The sequence below is a fragment of the Lissotriton vulgaris genome, chromosome 3_1 (genome assembly GCF_964263255.1).
Source record: "Lissotriton vulgaris chromosome 3_1, aLisVul1.2, whole genome shotgun sequence".
Lineage (NCBI taxonomy): Eukaryota > Metazoa > Chordata > Amphibia > Caudata > Salamandridae > Lissotriton > Lissotriton vulgaris.
In genome coordinates this window covers 1,572,844,756-1,572,870,797 of record NC_141689.1, presented here as the reverse complement: position 1 = coordinate 1,572,870,797, position 26,042 = coordinate 1,572,844,756, and the positions used below count along the sequence as shown (strand labels likewise).

The 26,042-nt window shown below is 44.1% G+C and overlaps 1 protein-coding gene across 1 annotated transcript in view; it reads right to left on the bottom strand.

The window, feature by feature from the left end:
- Positions 1-26,042, bottom strand: part of SHOC1 (shortage in chiasmata 1) — a 1,715,507-nt gene that overhangs the window by 1,077,026 nt on the left and 612,439 nt on the right. The window contains exons 11-12 of the mRNA XM_086963751.1: positions 23,828-24,070; positions 750-1,217 (exon numbers count right to left, since the gene is read on the bottom strand). Coding sequence (XP_086819877.1) covers positions 750-1,217; positions 23,828-24,070 — 711 coding nt within the window. The remainder of the gene's footprint in view (positions 1-749; positions 1,218-23,827; positions 24,071-26,042) is intronic.

Below are 26,042 nucleotides of genomic sequence, written 5' to 3'. Positions count from 1 at the left end.
TATGAAAAAGCACCACCAAAGGAATTCCATGAGGATCCTTTGAGCAAACAAGAAAAGGCCATAATCAGGTCTTCTGAATCTTAATATCTCTGCTATGTGGACTCTAACAAAGGAGCAATCAAACCTTCCTTGGTTAGGTGAAGTAGAGCCTGCATTATTAGGTGTGTTTTTTTTTTATAAAAATGGGTTTTTGTCATGTATTCTGGTTGTAGGCAGAATACTGCTATTTCTGGATTATAACTCTCACACCCTGTACAGACAGAGAAAAAACAACCACTGTGGGAACTGAGGTATTACAAGGTGCCCTACAGTATGTTTTTTAAAACATGGGTGCAGCACAGAACTTCCATAAGAGGATTAAAGACACAACAGAGGTGGCAACATCTTCAAATGCTAGTTGTGGTGTTTGTGCCAGGAAAGATTTTTTGAGAGACTTTCTGATCAGGGGTGTAATGTATAATTTCTTCTTTTACTTTCTGCATTTTTCCCTCTTAGTATTTCTTCCCTCTCTCTAGCTGTACATCTGCATTTTTCGCCTCCAACATTACCGCCTCTCCGGCCTCATCCCTTCCCTAATCCCAGGGTCCTGTCTTTCCTGAGCCTATATTGTTGACTGCCGGAAGTTGGGTGTGATAAAATAACATATAACATGAATATTTCACTTTTGCAGAAGCCAGAGTGTGCTGTTGAGGGGCAGGGTTGATAAAGGGTGAAGTTATATATACATTTACAAAAAATGCAACACTTACCAAGTCCAGGATTTTCCTGGGTAACCTTTTGCTCTGCCTTCGATGAAATGTGTTTAGTTCTGAGCATAATAAAGCTGGTTAGGGGGTCTGGATCATCTACATATTTTCTTTCTGATCTGCAACTGAGGTTTTTCCTGCTTTCTGACGAATTTGGTGATTCCCTAGATTCAGTGGCTGTAGCTCTTTTGTGTGCCACCTGTTCGCTTGCCTTCTTTTCTTGAGTGGGAACGGATGCTGATATAACTGATATATTTTGCAACTTCCATTCACTTCCTTCATTGTTGTCAAACTCGCTTACATTATGAATGTTAACGCTGACTGCAGCTGGCGGCTCTTGTTTGTTGCAATCGTTCTGCTTATCTGACTTTACAGGTGACTTTGGACAACAGGGGGCCTGTTTGTTGTTTAGCTCTGAACAAACAGAAACAGCTCTTTGTGGACTGCAGTGGTCTTCCGCTTCAAGCAATACTGAAATATAGATTATATTAAGATAATGAATAAAGAGTGCTAGCAAACTAAAAATTAACTCAACTACATTACTTTTCAAGAGAAGAAAGAGTTACTTACAAATGGCAACGATCTTTCCGGAGGATACCCTATCTTAAGTACAGATTACTCACCTCATGTTTATTCTCAAGACACTAGACTCGCTCCCAATAACTTTGGAACACCTCTTCTACGTGAACAGGTGGAGCCATGTCTCCAAGTCAGCTCTGCATGTGACATTACCGGGCCTGGGGCCATATGTAGCGCCTCCTCAAGCTCTGATGTCTGATGGGCCTGGTGAATTCAAATGAATACAACGTACAACAAAACCCACCCACTGCATGGTAACCTATGCTCAGAGTGGGGATGTGGGTAGGTTCCGTGAAGATTTCTCTGGTAGACCAAAAAGATTGTTACCAAAGGTAAGTAACATATTCTTCCGATTGATACTTCTACCTGCGGATTTCTCACCTCGTGAATCTAATACAAAAAAGCAGTATCCTATGGAGGAGGGTCTGAGGATAAACAATGGACAGAGTCAGTCACTGCCATCCAACCTCACCTCATGTTTTGCCAGGCAAAAGTGAATGCCTAGGACACACACTTCAACTCAAGATAGCTGAGCAAACAGCCACATCAACAAAGCAAGGCAGAAGACTATCTGCCCCCACCCCTGAGCACTAGCCCAACCCTAACAAAGTAACACATGGAAGAAAAAGTAAAACAACTTGACAGTTGACATCAACAACCAATATCTCAAAACCAATGGGATCGGCAGAGAACAATAGAGGAAAGCCCACAAAGGGAATGAAAATGGAAAGCCCGCTCCATCAAAAAAAGGAAGACAGCTATGTTCCAGACCTTCAGCACATGAACAGAAAGGAAGCAAGGACAAAGGAAGATCAAAATTGCCAGGCCCTCCGATAACCATCCTCCTCCTGATACAGCCTCTGCAACTTACTTACCAGAGAAACCAGCTCTACAGAAGTGAAAGAAAAGTGCCCATATATACCTGTGACTGTCCAGGACCCGGGGGAGCCCTAGGACATCCACATCCCGCCAGCATTGTTTTTTTAATTATAAAATGACGTGTCCTGGTACCCACCCTGGGCATGCAAAAATTTGTCCCGTTTCTTTTTTTTAGGCCGGGTGCCCAGAGGCCGGGTGCGTCCGTCATTGGGAGCTATGGGAGGGAAGCCCCAGGGCCTCTGTGCCCCCCGCTACCCTGCTTGCATCCCTCGCAGGTTTAGCCAGAGCCGATATAGCTCAAACCCAGCAGGACCAGTTTTCTTTTGCTCCCATGTGGTGGGTGCAATCAAAGCATTTCCCTGCCCGAGAACGCTTGATCAGATTACCTGTCTGCCCACAAAACGCTGCCGTGAGGGGAACGGTCCTTGACCCTGCGACCCTTCCTGCAAGTGCTGCCGCCGCAGTAGCTCCAACGCCGCCGTGAGGGGAACGGCCATCGAAGTCGCAGCAAGCCACCACCGCCGCAGGGACTACACTTCCCAGCTGCCCCGGCGGGTGTGGCGCGACCAACGTATCATCAGCGGAGCGCTCCTTAAGAGGGAGGAGCGCCGAACGAGCGCTGAGAACGCTTGATCAGATTACCTGTCTGCCCACAAAACGCTGCTGTGAGGGGAACGGCCCTTGACCCTGCGACCCTTCCTGCAAGTGCTGCCGCCGCAGTAGCTCCAACACCGCCGTGAGGGGAACGGCCATCGAAGTCGCAGCAAGCCACCACCGCCGCAGGGACTACACTTCCCAGCTGCCCCGGCAGGTGTGGGGCGACCAACGTGTCATCAGTGGAGCGCCCCTTAAGAGAGAGGAGGGCCTCTCGCCCCGCGAGTCGCGCGCAGGAGCACCCGGGCTAAGCCCGGGACAAGGGCGGGACAGTCTGCGACAGTCCGCGACTGGACGCGAACGGACAGGATCAGTCACTCTGCCGCTGGGACGTCAAGACCTCATCCACTAGTAAGACATTTACTTGTTGAGTATTATCTTAACTTGTGAGAATCAATTATACAGTTAAAGAGGGTTACCGGGTAAAATCTCAGGATGCCGAAGAAAGATGTTGCTGCCACATCTAATACACTTGACAACTATCTTGTACAAACGGTGAAGAAGATTAATGTTCAAAGGAGAGAATCACTGGGATTGAGTCAATCTCCCGATCTCCAACGCTTAAGTCCATCTTTACCACCCCCTCTGGAAGACACTCCACCACAGGTTATAGGCACTGATGCACCTCTTATTACCTTCCCTGAATCGGGTAATTATGAATCTAATACAAATTCTGTGGCTGCCCCCGATATACTTCTTGTAACTGATCCCGAGAGTGATATTGATATTGATTCTGATCATGGGGTCCAGATGTGACCTACTGAAGAGGAACTTTTTTCCGCAGATCAGGGGTCTCGGCCGGTACGAACATGTGCTAAAAAACAGCTAAAGCGTGGAGGGTTGCGGTCCGGGGTAAGTAGGAAAAGGGTCACCACTCCTGGCACTTCAAAGGTAGAAACTACGGACCAGGTCGAGGACAAAATAAAGTACTCTATGGACGAGGAACTGCTCCATAAGATTGGGGATTTATTTGAAATTAAAATTAAAGACATAATTAAACCTTTGGTGGCTAAAATCGACAAATTGAATGCCGAGATAAAAAAGCTGGGAGGCTTACAAACTAAGGTCGTGGGGGAGGTGGAAAATATAACCACTCTTGTTGCAAACATAGCAGCCTCCCCAGGGGAGAATATACTGGGTGGGGGTGAGGTGGGGATTGTATCGATACCAACTAACCCCCCTGCTCAAGTTCCGGCGTATATTGTTAATCAGTTAGCTGTTAAAGATGACGCTTTATTAACAGTTAATATTCCCCCTGTTCAAAGTCAGGAAACAGACCCTCTTCAATTTATTGTTGAAGCCTCGCCTGTGGTACTGGTGTTGGCTAATGTTCCACCCCTAGATCGTGGCCTGGTAGAGCCGCCCGCATCCTTGGCGAGTAAGGCTTTACACTGGTTAACTGGGAACATGAAGTTAGCTCCAGGAGGGAAACAGCAACTGGCGACAGAGATTATGACAGCGAAAAGGGTCCCGTGGATAGGGAACCGACCCAAAAAGTTTAAAGGCGACTGTGTGGCGGTGACCTTTTCACATCCGGCAGTTCTGCCTAATGTCCTTGCAAATATACTCCCGCCTCAACGAAGAAGCGGTACTGTTGTCCCACTCACCCTAAAATTCTTTTATGGTGAGCAACAAAATGTTACTTATCCTAAAACACCAGTTCTAGGTTGGGACACTAATATGAATATTAGGTGGGGCATAAATCTTGGACCGAACATTGTAACACATAACAGATTCGATGCTCTCTCTGGGCTAGATTTGTGTGATTGACGGGAGGCTTGTGAGGGTTCGGGGGTGATGCAACTGTTGATTTGACCCCTATGGCTCCTGTATCTTCACCTATGAGTGGTAGCGCTATCCCCGTAAAAGGGATCCTTGAATTGGGGGACAAAGTCAGGCTGTTGAGTTGGAACATCGCCGGTTTGCGTACTAAGTTAGCTGACTCCAACTGGCTTAATTTTATTAAATAACACGACATTGTCGCCCTACAGGAAACCTGGGATAAGGACTGTGATTTCTGGGTGGATGGGTTTACCTCATTTTTTGTCCCTGCTTTGAGCTCGACGGACGGAAGAAGTAGAGGTGGCCTTGTGCTGTTGATCTCAGTGAATGTTAGGGGCAAAATTGTAAAGGTTGATTGTGTCTCACATATTTTTCTCATTGTGGAGGTAACCTTGGTTAATAACACCAAACTTATCTTAGTGAACAGTTATAATTCACATCAAGGGGTCTCTGCAGATGAGCATTTAGTATGGCTAAACGATTTTTTAACTTCTTATAAAGAAAAGCAAACCACTTTGTGTTATCGATTTTTGTTGGGTGATTTTAATGTATATTTATGTTTAAACTGTGATTTAACTGATCTAGACGGTCCGGATAGTATATCCACCCCGCATTTTGAACATAGCCAGAAGGGGGAGGCTCTTGAAAATCTATTGTCCAGTAACGACCTGTTCGAAGCAGAGTTTTTTTATAACAATACACGGGTTGCCACTTATACTGGTAGGGACTGCCAAACGATCATTGACTACATCTTCTTATCACTAGGTCTTTTAAAGTATGTAATCTTTTATAATGCTATACCGATGCCTCTAAGTGACCATAATCCCGTGGCGATTGATCTTCTTAACGGGTTTTCTCTATTAAACAGTTCTGTCCTGCCACAGGCTGTTCTGTCGGTTAAAGCTAAAGACCAGGGGAGAAGGATCAAATGGGGTAAGATCGTGCCCGGTGACTTTTTCCTCACTATAACATCCAAAGCTGCACAGGAATTAAATACCTGTGTTAATCCTCTCTCTAGGGGGGAGGATGTAATAACATCATATGAGGCCATCTGTTCTAAAGTGTCACAGGAACTTACGCTTAACTGTCAAGTAGCAATAAATAGACCGGCAATGGGCTGGTTCGACCAAAAATGCAGTAAAGCCCATAATATATTTAAAAAGGCCCTTAATGTTCGCCCGAGGAATAAAGCTTTGGTATCACAGCTTAGAAGGGAGTACTCGAAGGCAACTCAGGAGCGAAAAAGGGAGTTAAAACAAGAAGCCTGGGCCGAGCTCATGGACAAAGCTACTTTAAAAGACAGTGCCAAGTTTTGGTCAATTATTAACACTCCCCTGTTTTCTAGAGATCAAAACTCAGTCTTAAAATTAAATATTTCGGAAGAAGACTGGCTTAGTCATTTTGAGAAAATATATGGTAGCCATTTGGAGCTGGAAACTCTGGTGGTCCCTGTTCCTGATTCCACTGTGGCTCCAGTAAGGTTTGAGAAAGCCGAAGTGGTTAAAGCAATTGAGAGTACGGTGGGGCATAAGGCTCCAGGACCGGATGGGGTACCCTCTGACATGTATAAGGATAACGCAGAGTACTGGGCCGATATCCTGACTAAAGTATTTAATGCCTCAGCAACCATAGGGTTCCCAAAAACTTGGTCCAGATCGATCATAATCCCTGTGTTCAAGAAAGGTCAGAGGGGAGACCCGAGATGTTATAGGCCTATCTCACTGCTAGACTCCTCTATAAAAATCTTAGGGAAGGTTGTCTTGGCCAGAATAACATCTTGGGCCTCGGATAATAACATCTTGACAGACGTTCAATATGGTTTTAGAGCTGGGAGGAGCACAAAGGACCAATGTCTCAATCTTAACCTTATCATAGCCAAATATACGAGGGCGAAAAGGGGCTCTATTTACTTGGGTTTTATGGACCTGTCCACAGCTTTTGATCTAGTGAATAGATCAAGGCTGTGGACCATGCTGCTTAAGATGGGCCTTGATTGTTCGCTGGTATACTTTTTGGCAGAGCTGCATAAGGATTTAAACGCCTCAATCAGGATGACAAATGAGGGGAAATGTACAGCAAGTTTTAAGTCCAGCAGGGGGGTGCGCCAAGGCTGCATCTTAGCCCCAATGTTGTTCACGTTGTACGTGAACTCGTTGGAGTCTGACCTGATAGCAGCCATGCAGGATATTCCGCGCATGGGGGGAACGCCAATCCCAGTGCTCCTCTATGCCGACGATGCGGTTCTATTGGCAAGGACCCCAATCGGACTGCAAAGGCTGCTTGACTCCTTCGGTAATTTTATGAATAGTCTTGATTTGGTGATTAATAGTGGGAAATCCCACATAATGTCTATGGGAAGCTCAAAAAACAATGGTAAAACTTTTATTGTGGCACCGAGGTCATCAGCAGAGTAAAGGTATTTACCTATTTGGGTGTATTATTTGATGACAGGAGTAGTTGGACCCCACAGCTTATTACAAAATCGAATGCCGTGAGAAGCTCTTCCGCTGCAGTATTGGGGTTTGCCAAAAGATTAGGGGGGAAACCAACCGAGGCAATCTTGGCAATCTATAAAGCCAAGACAGTCTCAATTGCAAGGTATGGGGCAGCAATCTGGGGGACCATTAATTCTGACCGCATACTGGTGGTACTGGTGTTGGCTAATGTTCCACCCCTAGATCGTGGCCTGGTAGAGCCGCCCGCATCCTTGGCGAGTAAGGTTTTACACTGGTTAACTGGGAACATGAAGTTAGCTCCAGGAGGGAAACAGCAACTGGCGACAGAGATTATGACAGCGAAAAGGGTCCCGTGGATAGGGAACCGACCCAAAAAGTTTAAAGGCGACTGTGTGGCGGTGACCTTTTCACATCCGGCAGTTCTGCCTAATGTCCTTGCAAATATACTCCCGCCTCAACGAAGAAGCGGTACTGTTGTCCCACTCACCCTAAAATTCTTTTATGGTGAGCAACAAAATGTTACTTATCCTAAAACACCAGTTCTAGGTTGGGACACTAATATGAATATTAGGTGGGGCATAAATCTTGGACCGAACATTGTAACACATAACAGATTCGATGCTCTCTCTGGGCTAGATTTGTGTGATTGACGGGAGGCTTGTGAGGGTTCGGGGGGTGATGCAACTGTTGATTTGACCCCTATGGCTCCTGTATCTTCACCTATGAGTGGTAGCGCTATCCCCGTAAAAGGGATCCTTGAATTGGGGGACAAAGTCAGGCTGTTGAGTTGGAACATCGCCGGTTTGCGTACTAAGTTAGCTGACTCCAACTGGCTTAATTTTATTAAATAACACGACATTGTCGCCCTACAGGAAACCTGGGATAAGGACTGTGATTTCTGGGTGGATGGGTTTACCTCATTTTTTGTCCCTGCTTTGAGCTCGACGGCCGGAAGAAGTAGAGGTGGCCTTGTGCTGTTGATCTCAGTGAATGTTAGGGGCAAAATTGTACAGGTTGATTGTGTCTCACATATTTTCCTCATTGTGGAGGTAACCTTGGTTAATAACACCAAACTTATCTTAGTGAACTGTTATAATTCACATCAAGGGGTCTCTGCAGATGAGCATTTAGTATGGCTAAACGATTTTTTAACTTCTTATAAAGAAAAGCAAACCACTTTGTGTTATCGAATTTTGTTGGGTGATTTTAATGTACATTTATGTTTAAACTGTGATTTAACTGATCTAGACGGTCCGGATAGTATATCCACCCCGCATTTTGAACATAGCCAGAAGGGGGAGGCTCTTGAAAATCTATTGTCCAGTAACGACCTGTTCGAAGCAGAGTTTTTTTATAACAATACACGGGTTGCCACTTATGCTGGTAGGGACTGCCAAACGATCATTGACTACATCTTCTTATCACTAGGTCTTTTAAAGTATGTAATCTTTTATAATGCTATACCGATGCCTCTAAGTGACCATAATCCCGTGGTGATTGATCTTCTTAACGGGTTTTCTCTATTAAACAGTTCTGTCCTGCCACAGGCTGTTCTGTCGGTTAAAGCTAAAGACCAGGGGAGAAGGATCAAATGGGGTAAGATCGTGCCCGGTGACTTTTTCCTCACTATAACATCCAAAGCTGCACAGGAATTAAATACCTGTGTTAATCCTCCCTCTAGGGGGGAGGATGTAATAACATCATATGAGGCCATCTGTTCTAAAGTGTCACAGGAACTTACGCTTAACTGTCAAGTAGCAATAAATAGACCGGCAATGGGCTGGTTCGACCAAAAATGCAGTAAAGCCCATAATATTTTAAAAAAGGCCCTTAATGTTCGCCCGAGGAATAAAGCTTTGGTATCACAGCTTAGAAGGGAGTACTCGAAGGCAACTCAGGAGCGAAAAAGGGAGTTAAAACAAGAAGCCTGGGCCGAGCTCATGGACAAAGCTACTTTAAAAGACAGTGCCAAGTTTTGGTCAATTATTAACACTCCCCTGTTTTCTAGAGATCAAAACTCAGTCTTAAAATTAAATATTTCGGAAGAAGACTGGCTTAGTCATTTTGAGAAAATATATGGTAGCCATTAGGAGCTGGAAACCCTGGTGGTCCCTGTTCCTGATTCCACTGTGGCTCCAGTAAGGTTTGAGAAAGCCGAAGTGGTTAAAGCAATTGAGAGTACGGTGGGGCATAAGGCTCCAGAACCGGATGGGGTACCCTCTGACATGTATAAGGATAACGCAGAGTACTGGGCCGATATCCTGACTAAAGTATTTAATGCCTCAGCAACCATAGGGTTCCCAAAAACTTGGTCCAGATCGATCATAATCCCTGTGTTCAAGAAAGGTCAGAGGGGAGACCCGAGATGTTATAGGCCTATCGCACTGCTAGACTCCTCTATAAAAATCTTAGGGAAGGTTGTCTTGGCCAGAATAACATCTTGGGCCTCGGATAATAACATCTTGACAGACGTTCAATATGGTTTTAGAGCTGGGAGGAGCACAGAGGACCAATGTCTCAATCTTAACCTTATCATAGCCAAATATACGAGGGCGAAAAGGGGCTCTATTTACTTGGGTTTTATGGACCTGTCCACAGCTTTTGATCTAGTGAATAGATCAAGGCTGTGGACCATGCTGCTTAAGATGGGCCTTGATTGTTCGCTGGTATACTTTTTGGCAGAGCTGCATAAGGATTTAAACGCCTCAATCAGGATGACGAATGAGGGGAAATGTACAGCAAGTTTTAAGTCCAGCAGGGTGGTGCGCCAAGGCTGCATCTTAGCCCCAATGTTGTTCACGTTGTACGTGAACTCGTTGGAGTCTGACCTGATAGCAGCCACGCAGGATATTCCGCGCATGAGGGGAACGCCAATCCCGGTGCTCCTCTATGCCGACGATGCGGTTCTATTGGCAAGGACCCCAATCGGACTGCAAAGGCTGCTTGACTCCTTCGGTAATTTTATGAATAGTCTTAATTTTGTGATTAATAGTGGGAAATCCCACATAATGTCTATGGGAAGCTCAAAAAACAATGTTAAAACTTTTATTGTGGCACCGAGGTCATCAGCAGAGTAAAGGTATTTACCTATTTGGGTGTATTATTTGATGACAGGAGTAGTTGGACCCCACAGCTTATTACAAAATTGAATGCCGTGAGAAGCTCTTCCGCTGCAGTATTGGGGTTTGCCAAAAGATTAGGGGGGAAACCAACCGAGGCAATCTTGGCAATCTATAAAGCCAAGACAGTCTCAATTGCAAGGTATGGGGCAGCAATCTGGGGGACCATTAATTCTGACCGCATTCAAATTGAAGAAAATAACTTTTTGCTGTCTCTCCTTGGCCTCCCATCGTCTACAGCCACTTATTCCATCCATCTTGAGCTGGGTCTGGGATACATCATAGATATAATTAAATTAGCACCTATCCTGCTCTGGATCAAGATTTGGCTGAACCTGAAACTTTCCCTAAACCGTAAAATTATAATTGATTGTCTTAATTTAGATCATGTGAGGGAAATCCAGTGGTTGTCCTATATCAGGAACATGGCTGAGAAGCTTGGGCGATTTTTTCCAGGCCAGATTCTCTGTGTAAAGCTGATTTAGTATGGGTCAAGATCAACTTTACCAGGCTTTGTGAAGCAGAACGAGAAATGGTTGAGTTAGGTAAACCTTCAGTAAATGCCCACATATTGGTTACCACATCATTAACGTTGGCACCCTATCTGTCGATCGTGACAAATTTCTTTCACAGATGGTTATTGACGAAATTTCGATTCAATCAAATGTTTATGGTATTATGGGATGTGAAAGGTTGGGGTAGGCCGGAGGATAGTCCCCCTTGTAAATGTGATGATCTTTCTCCCCAAGATACTGTACATTTTTTGTTGTTCTGCAGTTTGTTTTCTATGCCTCAGAAACGGTTTATCACACCATTACTGACAAAGATGAACTTTAAACAATATAAACCTGCCCTATTATTTCTCTAAATGATGGAAACGCCTGAAACTATGTACTGTGTGGCCAGCTTTCTTGCAGCATCTGTTAGATTAAGGAGGTCTAGACTGGATGTTTAATGCTGTAAGCTAATTTCTTTTAGTTGTGCTCCTGTAGCAGGGAAAAAAAGGCGTTGAAGAATATTTGTAATAGGTTCACCAATTTGGGCTTTTTTATGGAAATGAATTCTGAATATAATTTTAATTCTTTTAACATGTTTTTAACTGTTTGTATTATTGTATAGTATACTTTTATGATTTTAACTAATCGAATAAAGTGGTTTTGACTTGACTTGACTTGAGTGCGGGCAGGGAAATATTTTGACTTCCCATGGAGTGGGAGCAGATATGTGTTCTAGCTATGTGGAAGAACTTGGCACTTTCCCAGCCTACAGCCGTTGGCAGTGAAACAGATGGTTTCATGGGAGTGGGGGACCCCGATACAGGAATGGGATTCCTGACACCTCTCATGGCTCAGATATGGGGGCCGTGTGGCGCCCTCCCCTTTATTTAAATTACCAGCCCCATGGCCACTTAGAGGCTTAGAAAAGGGGAGCCACGAGCCCCCCCTTCCTTTAACTAAGATACCAGTCCAGAAGATGGGGTCATTGAGGCATTCTGTGGGGGCACTAACTGGGCAAACTAATAAACTAGTGCTAATTTGAAAATCTGGTGGACGGAGAGGGCTGGGGCTTGGGATACAGACTATGGCCCGGAGATTGCAGGAGCCCCGGGATGGCACCTGGATTGAAGGCGAGTGGGCCCTGGCTGAAATGAGCTGACCCAGGCCCTCTTTCTCGTCAGTTCTTGCCTGTTTCCCCCTCTCATACAGCTTCTTGCCCCTTGGGGAGACATCTGCGGATCTTGGAACAGAAAATGGACACCATTAACATAGAAGTGAACTTGCTGCGTGCATACCTTCGGGCATCTTGGAACGGTTCCAGGAGACTGAAGAGAAGGTCAAGGTGCTCACACAAGAAGTAAAAGACTAGACCAACAATGTGCATACTCTCTCATGGCGCACCAGCTCCTGCGCGGAGCACCTAGAAAATGTGGAGGGGAGAACTAGACGCTTCAACTTGCCGTTTGTGGGGTTTCCAGAGCCGGCTGAGTGATAATCCACTGAACTATATCTTTAACACTGGCTCCATGACCTGATGGGAGCAGGGACCCTGTTGAATTTCTTTGTGATAGAAAAGATCTATCGGGCGCTAGTCTCATGCCCCTGCCTCGAACCCCACAGAGGGCCATCATTATTAAGATCCTCAACTATAGGGACCTGTACAACATCCTGCAATGGGCCAGGAAGAACATGAACCCCAGATCTGAGGGTAGCACAATACATATTTTCACAGATTACACCTGCAGGGTTCAGGTCCGAAGAAAATCCTTCCAGGCTGTCAAACAAAAGTTGCGTACACTCAACTTACACTACATGCTCCGACATCCGGCCAAGTTGCAGACTTTGAAAGGGGGTTACGTTCACTTCTTTGCATTCCCGGAGGAGGCCTGGGACTGACTGGACTGACTGGAGACCCCCACACCTAGCCGGATCCTTAAAGCAGGCACACGAGGAATGAGGCCCAGAAAAATACCAAATGGTTTGGCCGAAAGATGGAGATGTGGAATGAAACACAGCAGAGACATGCAGCTCTTCAAGGTGCATTCAGACAGCACCCTTGATTTGTTGCGGGGGGCTCCCACACATCAACATAATTTAGGAGTCGCCGCCTTGCAGGCTTTACCATTGACCCCAGCCTTGTGAGGCTCTTGAACCTGAAAATCATCCAAGGTAGAAGGGGGAGAATATTTTTTGGCTGGGGGGGGGGGGGGGGGGGGGGGAGAGGAGTGCACCCTGTATCCTGGAACATTGCCGGCAGGGATGCTGAAAACCACCATCTAGTAAGATGTGCAGAAGATGTTTGGGGCAAACGAACAAGGTATTGGGCAACACTTAACCTTCCCTGACTCAGTTCAGAGGACGATAGAGGGATTGCTGTAGTGGTCAGCCCTCTCTGGTTGAGTGTGACCTCATGAGGGAACACCACAGGTGGAGGGGAGGGTCAGGCTCCCCTGCTTTTAGACTTTTCATTAGATTTTTGTAGACTACCCTGTGGCTGGGGGTTATGCCATAAACCAGAATACCTGAGTGAAGGGTTGGATACTCATCAGTTTTGGTTATATTTAGGTGTTTACCCAGGGGAACGGAGTGTGAATAGGGGGAAACTAAGTTAAGTTCTAAGCAGTTGTAGGCCCAATGCATTGAGATTGAATAGGAAGAATACATGGAAGAGCATGTGGGTTGTTGTAAGGGGGGCAAATGGGACCCCTGACCCTAGTGGGAGGGGGCTGAGGCGACTGGGATACCCGGACACATGCTAGGCGGGATGAAACACATCTCCTGGAACCTCAGGAGCCTGCTTTACTACACCAAGTGATACAGTGTACACACCTACCTGCAACGTTATGGGGCAGGCATGGCAATGTTGCAGGAAACCCACATGGTAAATGAGGAAGCTGCTAAGCTTAAGAAGAAGTGGCAGAGTCATCTATACTCCTCTACTCCACATACGCTAGGGGTATATCCATATGTACAGCTCTGGGTGTGCCCTTTCAGCATAGAGAGACTCAGGCAGTTGTGGAGGGGCGACATATCTTACTCTGCGGACTCCTAGATGGCAGGGAAGTCAGATTGTTGAATGTCTATGCCCCTAACCAGGAAGGCAGAGAGCATTTCTTAATGCTCTCCAACCTCTTGACTCCACACCTAGTAATTCCTTTGATTTGGGCAGGCGAGTTAAACTGCATCTTGGTCGGACAGCTTGGCCGTAGTCCCCCAAGAGCACTGGCCAAGCCTGCCATGGCAGAAGTATTGATCAAAGTCATGGGGCAAGTAGACTGCATAAACATCTGTCATACTCTTCCTTTACAAAATGTGAGTTCACCTATTATTATGCAGTGCATCAAATGTATAGCAGACTGCATAGTACACTGGTGTCAAAAAAATGGGAAATGGCATACAGCAGATAGAACACCAGGGTAGATTTCTATCAGACTATGCACCAGTACTCCTCGCATACACCTGGGCTTGTCTTCAACCTGCTGTCCCTACCTGGCGACCCCAGCCGAACTCTCTGAGTGATCTGGCTTTTAGATCAGACCATAAAGAGATAATCAGTGGTTACTTCACTGACAACTGGGAGATAGCCTATAAACAGCACTCAACTGGGATGCGCTCAAAGTTGTCCTGTATGGGGAATGTCTAACAAAGATATATGAAGTCAAACACATGCTAAGGGGGAACTCAGGGAACAAGAGCAGCAACTAGCTAACCTGTAATGCAACAGCTCGGGCAATCCCTCTGCCGAAAAGGAAATGGAGGCTCCGAGGCGTAGCATAGAGGAAATCTGGGACAACGTGGATAAATTCACTAGGGAGGAATACAGCCAATACCTGTATCGAGAGGGGGACAAGCCAGCAGGCACTTGGCCTGGCTTTTGAGGCGTGAATGCCCTCCAGCTGTAATAATGGCATTGATTGGCCATTTGGGTGGCATGGTGCGCACAGGCAGAATTAAATGGTGAACTGCAATACCATCTGTCAGCGATCTATAAACTTCCGGATGATCGAGTAAAAATGGCGAGGAGAATTTTTTGGCTATTGTTCGACTCTAACTGTGGAACAGGATACAACCTTAGATGTGGTCCTCACTAAGGAAGAACTGCTGGAGGCTGTTAAGGGTATGTCCAGATGTTAGTCACTGGGACTTGAAGGCCTACCTCCAGAGTTCTGCAGGGTCTGTCTGGACCTGCCATTGGAGCGGCTTTTGGCGATGGTCCAGGAGGCCCAACAGCTGGGAACCCTGTCAAAATACATGCAGGAAGCTCTCATCATTTATTTATTAATTAATTTATGTATTTATTTTATTTCAAAGGTTTTATATAGCGCTGCTGGACCCAAGAGTATCAGAGCGCTTTACACGGAAGGTAAAACATAATAATATAACATTAACAATGTGCAGAAAATTACAAGAGGTAGTCGCAATGCATTAAGAAGAGCTATGTGAGCAAAGGAACAAAGAGATAAATTAAGGGGAAGATGAAGGTTAAAAGATATGAGAGAGATGATGATGTAGGAGAGGGGAGAGAGAGTAAGAAACGAGGGAGAGGGTGTGGGACATAGTGGGTCACGGAGGCATAAGGAGTGAGCAGGTTCAGAGTCAATAGAATTAGGCACCCCAATATTTGTTGAGAAGAAGTAATACGAGTTCTTTTTTAAAGAGAGTGTAGGAAGGGTTACAGCGTAGATCCTTGGGGAGAGAGTTCCAAATAGTAGGACCATTACCAGAAAAAGCTCGAGATTGGTTTTTTTCTACAATTGAGTCTGGGAGGGATCAGGGCAAGAGAGTTAGTGCTCCTCAGGGACCTGGAGCACCATGCTTTCTGTAATTTGACTGCAAGGTAAGAGGGGGTGTTTTGGTGAAGAGCTTTATGAGTGATACAGGCAATCTTGTAGGAGGATCTTCCTTCTATTGGGAGCCAATTGAGATTTTTGAGGACAGGGGTGACGTGGTCAAATCTTCTACAGTCAGAGATAAGTCTAGCGGCTAGATTGAGAACAGATTTCATTGGAGCAAGATGGACTTTAGGGGTGCCGGCAAGAGTGGCGTTCCCATAGTCAATCATGAAAAGGACAAGTGATTGGACAACGGTTTTGAAATCATCGGCTGGAATAAAAGGTTTGATTTTTTTGAGGTGGAGTAGGGTGAAGAGAGCACTTTTGGCTGCATTTTTGATGTGGGGGATGAGATTAAGATTCTGGTCAATGCTGATGCCTAAGGATTTAATAGAATTAGAGGTGGAGAGGGAGCAGTTAAGTGCTTTGATATCATTGAACCAGAGTTGAATGGGAAGGGAATTGTTTTTGGGAGTGAAAGGGATGATTTTAGTTTTTTTCGGGTTCAGTTTAAGAGGGTTCAAATGGAACCAGGTTTGGACTCTAGTCAAGGTGTCATTGAGGTGAAGAATGCCCTTATGTGATTTGATCTTGTAGTTGTAGTTGTGTGTCGTCAGCATAGAGGTGGTAATTGATTTTGGCTTGTTTAAGAATGAGAGTGAGTGGTTCCATGAAAAGATTAAAAAGGGTTGGGGAGAATATGGATCCTTGAGGGACACCGAGTGAGACAGGTTGTGGATTGGAGAGGTAGTGGTTGAGCTTGATTTGCTGCGATCTATTTTGAAGGAACGAGGAGAACCATTTGAATACAGTGTCTTCAAAGCCAAATCGATTTTTGAGAGTGTTAACAAGGGTGGGATGGTGGACAGTATCAAAAGCAGCCGAGAGGTCAAGGAGGATTAGTAGTGAAGATTCACCTTTGTCTAGGGAGCGATGAATATCATCTGTGATATTTAACATGGCAGTTTTGGTACTGCATCCCTTTCTAAAACCTGATTTGAAAACGTCAAGGAGATTAAAGGAGGTGATATGGTTCTCTAATTGAGACAGGACACATTTTTCAAGGACCTTAGAGAGGAAAGGAAGGTTAGAGATAGGGCGTAGGTTATTAAGGTCATTAGGGTCGGCCGAGGTGTTTTTAAGAATGGGGGAGATTTGGCCAAGCTGAAGGGAGGCCGGGACACAGCCAGAAGAGAAAGAGGAGTTAATGATATTGATCCAGATAGGAGCAATGGTGTATTTGAGTTCTTGCACCAGATGGGAGGGGAGCAGATTTTTGGTATGGGAGGAAGGTTTAAGTTTGGAAATGATGTTGATGATCGTGGTTTCAGAAACTGGACTAAATTCGTTCCATGAAGTGTTGTTTTTAGCTAGGTGGGCCTTCGGGGAAGAGTCTGGAAGGGGTAGAGTAAGTATGGATTGAGGGGGGTCGAGAAATGCGGGAAAGGGGGAAGAGAGTAGGTTAGGAGTGTTGGTGAGTGTGTGTTGGTTAAGGGGAGGTTGGAGTTGGAAAGGGGGGGAAGAGAAAGATAGTTCTATATTGTTGACTTTGTTCATGGAGAAGCTAGCAATTTCTTCACATCTTTCAGTAGAGGCTAATAGTTTAGGAGGGCCAGAGGAAGTTTGTTTTTTAACAATGTTAAAGAGTTCTCTGGGGCGGTTTCAAGCCTGGTCAAGTTGCGATCGGAGAAAGGAGGCTTTTTCGTTGAAAATGTGTTTTTTGTAATGGGCTCTAGCAGTTCTAAGGAGGGCCAGATTGTCAGAGGAGGGATGATTCCTCCAAACGCGTTCAGATTGTCTGAGGGCCCGTCTTTCATTGTTAAGTTCAGTATTGAACCAAGACTTGGGAGGGTTACTTTTTTTTTGAGTTTAATTGGGGCAATTTGATCTAGGGCTTCATTAATAGAATTATTATAATGATTGGTCAGGTCGTTGGTGCTGTCAGAGAGAGGTGGTCGAAGTAGGCATGTTTTAATTGAGGCTTCCAATTCGCCCAATGGAATACGGTGAAGGTTGCCAAGTTGCTAGCGAATGCCCTGGCCAAACACTTGCGAGCAGTGATCCCCAGTTTGATCCATGAAGATCAGCGCTGGTTTATCCCGCAGCGCAGCTCCCTCATGTGCCTATGCAGGCTGACTAACATCATGCAATTGGTGTGGGGCTCACCCCTGGAAAGGGCACAAATGGAACTGGATATAGGAAGTGCTTACGCCACCTTTAGTTGGGACTTCCTCCAGGTGGTTTTGTTGCAAATGGCATTTGGATAGTGGTTTCTTAAATGGGTCTCTCTATTGTATATAGACCCTTTGGTAAGGTTCGGTGACTATATCTCAAGAAGCTTGGCATATAGAAAGCGGGACAAGGCAGGGCTGCTCGCTTTCCCAGCTGCTAATCATCCTGGAGGTGGAGCCACTCACAATCTGCATACGGGCAGAGCTGGGAGGCTGGGCCACACAGTTGGGAGCGAGGGGCTACCTGATCTCTTTGTATGCAGATGATGCCCTGGTGTACTTAGCCAAACCTGATGCCCTGGTGTACTTACAACAACGTGAGGTTTTGGTGCCACTAATTATGAAGGAGCTAGAGGGTTTACCTGGGGCTTCTCTTTTCCAAGTGAATTGGGGGAAATGATTGTGGTTCCCACTAGCAACGCGGGAGGGGTCAACCTCAGAGGCATTACTGCAGGTCAGATACCTGGGGATTCAAATTGCACATGAGGAAGACAGACTTTAATCCCTAACATGGGCAGGGTGCTCACTGGGCTTCCAGCCTTGGTGACGTTCTGGTGGCAAATGCTGCAGTTGTCTGTGGCTGACAGGATCTGACAGGATCTCCTTAGCTAAAATGGTATTCTTTCCAAGATTCTTGTACACATTGCAGAATTCACAGTGTTTAATCCCGAGGAGAACTTTCAAGGCACTTGACAGTTTATTGGTGGTGTTGATCTGGGGTGACAAGCACAGCAGGGTGAGCCTCCAGGTCCTAAAGCTTGACCCCATGCAGGGGGAACTCAGTATCCCCGATCTTGAGCTGTATTATCTGGCCTCACTGTTACAACATGGGACAAGATGGAGCTCAGATGAGGATAACTGGGAGAAGCGCATATTGGGCGGAACCCCAGAGGTGGCACTCCTGCCATTTATATTACTAGCAGGACCAGAAAAAAGCAGAATATGCCCATTTGCAGCACAACAGGTCACTCAGGCCTGGGGAGTGCTGTCAGAAGGGTGTTTTGCATACTGCAGTTTTCCAGAAATATCCAGCTGTCATGGTTGCCTCAGTTCGTAGAACCAAACCGCAAGGTCTCTATGCTTAGATGGAGAGAGGGGGAGAACATGAGCTGCTGGGGGACCTACACCTGGCAGACAGTTTCCTTATATTTCAAGAGGCACAAGAAATGTTTGGGGCAGGATCGGGTCAGTTCTTGCAGTTTTTGGCACTGACCAGTATTGCGAGGGAATTGTGGCCGGATTTTCCTAGAACGCAGAGCAAATCTCATACGCTGGGCGTACTGTTGGAGCTTGGCTCCTCCAGACGATTGGTGTCTAACATATATCGAGCCCAAAGGGAAGACCGCCCACTGGCCTCATATCGTGCCCGGAAGGGTTGGGAGGCAGAACTGCTGGCCCCCTTACAAATGCTGAGTGGACGAAGTGTCTTGTAACATGCTGTTCAAACTGGCTCACTTTTATGTTCTTCACCGTGCATCGTCACGCATCTCAGTAGAATTTACTCTACCCGCACAGATGAGTGTCCACGCTGTAAAGGGTGTAGAGCAGACTTCACACATATGCTATGGGGCTGCGACAAGTGTACCCAATATTGGCAGAAGGTCCTTGATCACCTGAAACATGACACCCAGCCCTGAAAAGACCCTCTCCTAAAGACAATTTGATCCTCCTGTTAACACACCGGCATGAACTTACCTGGACTCATGGTCGCTATGTTCAGACACTTAGGTGGGTTGGCACAGCTGTAAGTTCTTTATTTTAGCACAGCCGTGTGCTGTGTATGTTACATCATTGAACGTCTGGATAAATAAAGTATTTTAAAAACATTTTGTCTTTTCGTTTTTCTGACATTTCCTGTCCTTTAAATATTTTTACAGTGTGTCATTTTTTGCTTCTTATTTTTGTGCAAACGTGCACGTCACCTTTAGAGCAGCAGATTGATTTTTTAAAATAGTTTTATACTTTTAATGTCTAATGCATATGCTTGCAAAAACAGAAATCAAACAAACTGCAGTCTAGCCAAGGCCAGACTTCTGGGCTTTGCTGTGCTTGTTTAACTAAAGTATTTTTCAATTTCCACCAATGATAGGCGAACAATCCTGTGAGTGTGTTTGCCAAATGTTGTTTGGTGGATGATCCAGGAGATTTTTTAATCCCGGTTGGATCGCCAAACGTGAGGTGGATAAAAATAGGACAAAAATTTAAAAGAATGAACCACATATATGAGAAAAATTAAAGGAAGACGTGGTATTTCTCACTCACAGGAGTGTTCGCCTATCATTGGTGGAAATTGAAAAATCCCCTACTCCTAGTACGCTTAAGACCTATTGGCCCTGGTAATTGAAAGAAGTGTTCTCCAAATATCTATTAGTTAATAAGTTCACCATACTGAATATCAGGAAGATATCCCTTGAGGATTATTTTGGGCAACCTGTGCTGATTATGATGTGCAGTATTGAAATAGATGTGTAGAAAGCCTGAAGAAGGAGGTGGATCAACATAATCCTCCGAAACGCGTCGCTGTCTTTTGCTCACAAACTACTGAATGTAGTGCTGTCTTTTGCTCATGAACTACTGAATATATTTGCACATTATCTTTTGACATAAGTAAACAATGTCATATTGATGTGAAGGTTGTTATTAATTTCCTTTTATTTTTGTGACTTGTTTTTTTAAAAAAAAATGTTTTTAATGTGTACATTGTTGTGCTATTTTTAGCAAGATATATTTTAAATGATTTTATATGAATAAGCTTAACAATAATAATTTTTTTTTAAATCCCTCACGGAAAATAATTCCTATCTAGTTGTTGACTTTCTGGTGTTGATGGTACTGACCCAATGTATGTTTTTGAGTGTTGTTGAATACTGAGGTCAGATTGGACACATTGTATGACAATAGAATATACCAAAGGGAATTTTTCTCAGACTTAGGCTGCTGCATACACAGGGAAAAGGGAGAGTGGGCGGTCCTGCTCGAAGGCAGGGGGAGTGGCTTGCCCACTGTTGTGCATACAGAGGCTCAGCCTCAGGCTGCCCAAACAGTTTGTATGCACAACAGTGGGCAAGCCACTTCCCCCTGCCCTCAAGCAGGACCACCCACCCCCAACCACGCACTTCTGCTTTCTCGCAGTGCGAGAAACAGAAACATAAATGGTAGTTATTACCATTTATGTTTCTGCCTTCTCGCACCGCGAGAAAGCAGTGGGGCGATGCCCCCATGCCCAAATGGGGAAGCCGCCACTGTTTATGACTGTATTTGGTTGCAACAAATTTGTTAGAGTACCATTTTGATTTGCTTCAGCTAGGGCGATGTTCCAAAGATTAAAGCATGAACTATTTAAGGGAAGGAAGAAAGAGATATTCTTCTGAGACAACATTTTAGTCATGCTCAAAATTAATTCGGAACATGATAGAACTTATCTACAAGTATTAGACGTCTTAAATGAAAATAGCCATACGGCTGAATGTATTAAACGTAAAATTGTTAAAGAAAAGGTTACATATCTAGGCCATGCAGTAAGTGGAGATAGCATAAAACCAAAGGTAGGTTCAGTAGAATGCATGAAGAATTCACCTTCTCCTAAGAACAAGGGTGAGGTGAGGGCATTTTTTGGTCGTGCTGAGTTTGATTCCAAATAAGTTAATAACTACTCCAGTAAAACGTATCCAATTCAGCAACTCTTAAAACTGAAAAACACATTTGAATGGTCTGATGAATGTCAGAGAGTATTCAAAAAATTGAAAGATGATGTTTGCAATGCACCACCTGTGCAAGGTTTTAACACAACCTTTAGAAGTACTGTCTGAGTGAGTGTGAATTTGAAAGGTGTGGGTGCAGCATTGAAACAAATTGGCTCTAATGAGGAAGAAAATGTAGTTGCTTTTGCATCCCGTTCACTCTTACCCATAGAGGAGAAGTATTCAGTCATCGAGAGAGAGGCACCTGCATGCATAATGTATCTGGAACATTTTAAACAGTACATCTGGGGTACTTGTGTAACCCTACAAAGTGACCACAGACCCCTTACTAACGTTCTGATCATGGGGGATTGTATAATGCATTACCATGTTGGCATGGAGGTCAATAAGATTGTTAGGAATCAATTATAGTGTTCAATGTGTGCATGGGGTTAAAAACAGGATTGAAGATTTCCTTAGTCGTCTTCCATTACCACGGAAGTATGCTACTAAGAGTGAATTTGAGGAATGTTGAGATGCATATATTTTAAAGATGAAAATGACATTTTACAAGAGGATTGGATGAGTGTGCATGAGAAGGATCCCATTTTAAGCCAAATGTCAAAGTGGGTCATAAAAGGATGACTGGTAAAAACATTTAAGGAAGGAATTACAAATCTTGTTGGAGTTAAGGCAAAACCTTTCCGTCCTAGATGGGAACATGTTGAGAAATGGTAAATTGGTGCCCCCTTAATCCTTAGAGAGAAACGAATAACAATTTGTCATGAGGGACAACTAGGAATTGCTACAACTATATCTAGAGTGAAACACTCATACTAGTGGCCAGGTATGGCTAGGACCATTGAGAAATTGGTTAGAAAATGCATGTTGAGTAATAATGCAGACAAAACCTAGACTACCATGAAACACTCTTTATGTCCAGTTAACGCTCCAAACATGCAATGGGAAAAAAATATTGTAAACATAATGGATCTTCAAAAAGGAAACTTACACAGACATTTCTTGTTGTTATAACTGATTATTTCTCAAAAGGGCCAGAAGTTGAAATTGATTCAAAGGCAGGCTCGGAAGCGATCTTGAAATTGTTTGGTGAGAAGGGTTGCTTAAAATAATTATTATTGCCAATGGACCACAATTTATGTCTGAATCTTTAAGTCACTTGCAAAGAGGATTGTATCATTCATAGAACTACATTTGTATACCATCCTGCTGGAAATGGTGTAGTGGAGCGCTTTAACCGTGTAATAATGGGTACCATACAGCTTGCTAATTACGCACATTTGAATTGGAGCAAGGAGGTTATGAGCATGGTATGAGCGTGCAGGATAGCACCTTGTGTAATGACAAGGCATAGTCCTTTTGAAATAACAGTGGTTACTAAATACAACTTAGGCAGGATGGCTGAATCTAGGGGAGTAAACTGCTCACCTACAAATGTGAGGAAAAAAATGTGTGCTCAGGATGCATACACGGAGTGTAATGATAAGAAACACAAATGCAAGCAGTATGTTGTGAAGGCGGATGATTATGTGAAAGTAAGGATATCTAAACTAAAAAAGAGAAGGTACATTTTAAAAACCTTCACAGGTAGAGAAGAGATTGTGCAACTCACTTCTTCTAAGTGATGGTAATGTGTGGCTATTCAGCCATATTTCCTTAAGCAGCGATTGTGTCGTTAAAGAAAAAACAAATGTTAAGAGAGATTACATTTGGCTTTTGCAGAATAATAACAATAATGCTTGTGAGTATTGCTTGCACATCATAGGTCGCATCCCATGCACTGTGATGTCAATTTACTTTTGCAATTGCTATTCGGAGACAGCGGAATTCTAATGTAGGAAGTTAGAAACGGAGAGCTGTTGGAAGCACTTCTAATCTTATGCCATCGTGCCAGCTTCCTACAATCAAGCTTTTGGACTATAATTGTGTAATTGTTTCAGAAGATTGCACTGCACCCACAAAAGCTGTCTCACTTCCATAACAGAAGACCTGAAATGAAAAGGGGGAACGAGCTAGATCGGAGGTTAGATTGATTTGAGGGGAGCAAATTAATTTCTTGTAATAGAGCCACATCAATCAGGGACTTGTAAAGCGCAGCTACTCACCCGTGAGGGTCTCAAGGCGCTGGGGGGCCCTCCGTATCCAGGACTATATGGGGGGTATTCAAACCCCTAACATTATATGTGACAACTGTTAGTTGCGTCATGTAGGTATTTGGTTGAGGTGGAGGTGATCCTAAGAGAAATATACCCATAGCAGCCATCTGAGCATAACGATTATGGGTGGGAGTATGAAACATGTCCCCAGCAGAAGGGTCCCAAATATCGCATTCTTTGTAAAGGTTTACTTACTTTCCATCTCCGTGACTGGGATGATATTGAAGTCCTCCAGTTGAACTGGTTGCTCATGAGTTATGCTACCGAGATCTGATGTGAATTTCTCTACCGGTTCTTTTAAAGCTAAATTCAGATGTGGTTCTCTCCACCAATGTTCTTCCAACAGGACCAAATCGGTGATTTCAGGACAGACGTGCAGCATCGTTTTCAGTTCAGGAATCAACAGATGTTGAAAAGTGGATTCTGCGATTTGAGGTACTATTAAATAGTAAACATAAAAGTGAAGTATGTGAAAAAGTTGAATCTGTGATTTGAGGTACTACTAAATAGCAAAACAAAAAAGTATGCACTTTCTTACAACACTAAATATGACGATATTACACTAAAATGTTACAATGGTTATAACTAAAACTGTCATATTAATTTTTTTGGGTGTGGGTAGGGGCAGGGTTTAAAGGCTGTATTAGTTTTTTAGGTGTATAATGCACAAACAACATATAACAAATATCAAGAGATAGTAACTTAATAAATTATGGATATTATGCAGCATTGCAAGGATATGAAGTTTCTCTTGTGAGTAAACAACACTGTTTTTTCTTATGAGTCTAAGATAACACATTGCAACAGGGGTATTCCAATGAATTCCCAGAAGGGCAGGCTCCATGCTAGATTTCAAGGATGTTTTTTAGCAGTGTGATAGCATGTGAGCAAATAATTCTATTACACAGCACACCACTTAGTGGTGTGGTGCCTGGCAGAGATTTAGGGCCAGATGTAGGAAGCCTAATACCGGTCGGTAGTTACCGAATTTCGGCTGTTACCGACCGGTATTAGGCTTTTCAGATGTAGGAGGCCACATTTCAGGATTCGGTCATTTAAAAAATCAGTAATTTAAAAAAACGGTAAATTACCGAATTCTTAAAATACCGATTCGGTAAATTACAGAATCAGTAATGTAGGGAGCACTCAAGTGAGTGCCTCTTACATTTAAGGATTTGTTATTTACCACCAACTATTAGTTGGTGGTAAGTAACGAATTCCTTTTAAAAAGCAATTTTTGCTTTTTATTTAGTGCCATGTGGCAGACATACATGCCCTTTGGGCATGTATGTGTGCCACATGTGCACCGATGCACTATTCAGGGGTGCAACCTTGAAAGGGTATTTACCGAATCGGTAATTCCCATTCATTCCTATGGGCCTCCAGGACCATAGGAATGAATGGGAATTACTGAATCGGTACTTACCAATTCGGTAAATACCGAATCGGTAAATACCGATTCTTAATTACCGAATCTTACCGATTCGGTAATTTTTACCGAAAAATTATCTACATTCCATTTACCTATTCTTAAATACCGAATCAGTAAAATTCGGTATTTAAGAATAGGTAAATTGAGATTACCTACATCTGGCCCTTAGGGCCAGATGTAGGTGGCCATTTACCGGCCGGTAACGGCCGATTTCGGCCGTTACCAACCGGTAAATGGGTTTTTGGGATGTAGGGGGCCAATTTTACCGATTCGGTAAATTTACTGAATCGGTAAATTTACCGAATCGGTAAAATACTGAATTGGTATTTTTACCGATTCGGTAACTTCTAGATGTAGGTGGGACTCTTCTGAGTCCCAAAAGCCTTTCAGATTCGGTATTTTACCACCCAATCCAATTGGGTGGTAAAATACCGAATCCAGGTGTGCATGCACATGAGTGCATGTACACCTATGCAATGTGACAGACATGCCCTTAGGGCATGTCTGTGTGCCACATGGCACACATGCCTGTATTTGGGGTGCTAGAGGGTGTCAAAGTGACACCCCCTGCACCCTTGCTGGAATCGGTATTTACCGAATCGGTAAATACCGATTCGGTAATGCCCATTGATTCCTATGGCCTTCAATGTCCATAGGAATCAATGGACATTACCGAATCGGTATTTACAGAATCGGTAAATACCGAATCTTAACGATTCGGTATTTACCGATTCTGTAATACCTACATCCCCCCCCTCTATTTTACCACTTCTTAAATACTGAATCAGTAAAATTCTGTATTTAAGAAGTGGTAAAATAGAATTACCTACATCTAGCCCTTAGTCTGTAAAATTTGAGGGATGTCAAAGATTAAGGGCCAGATGTAGGTAATTCCTATTTACCTTCTCTTAAATACCGAATCATACCGATTCGGTATTTAAGAATAGGTAAATAGGAAGGGGGCAGATGTGGTAATTC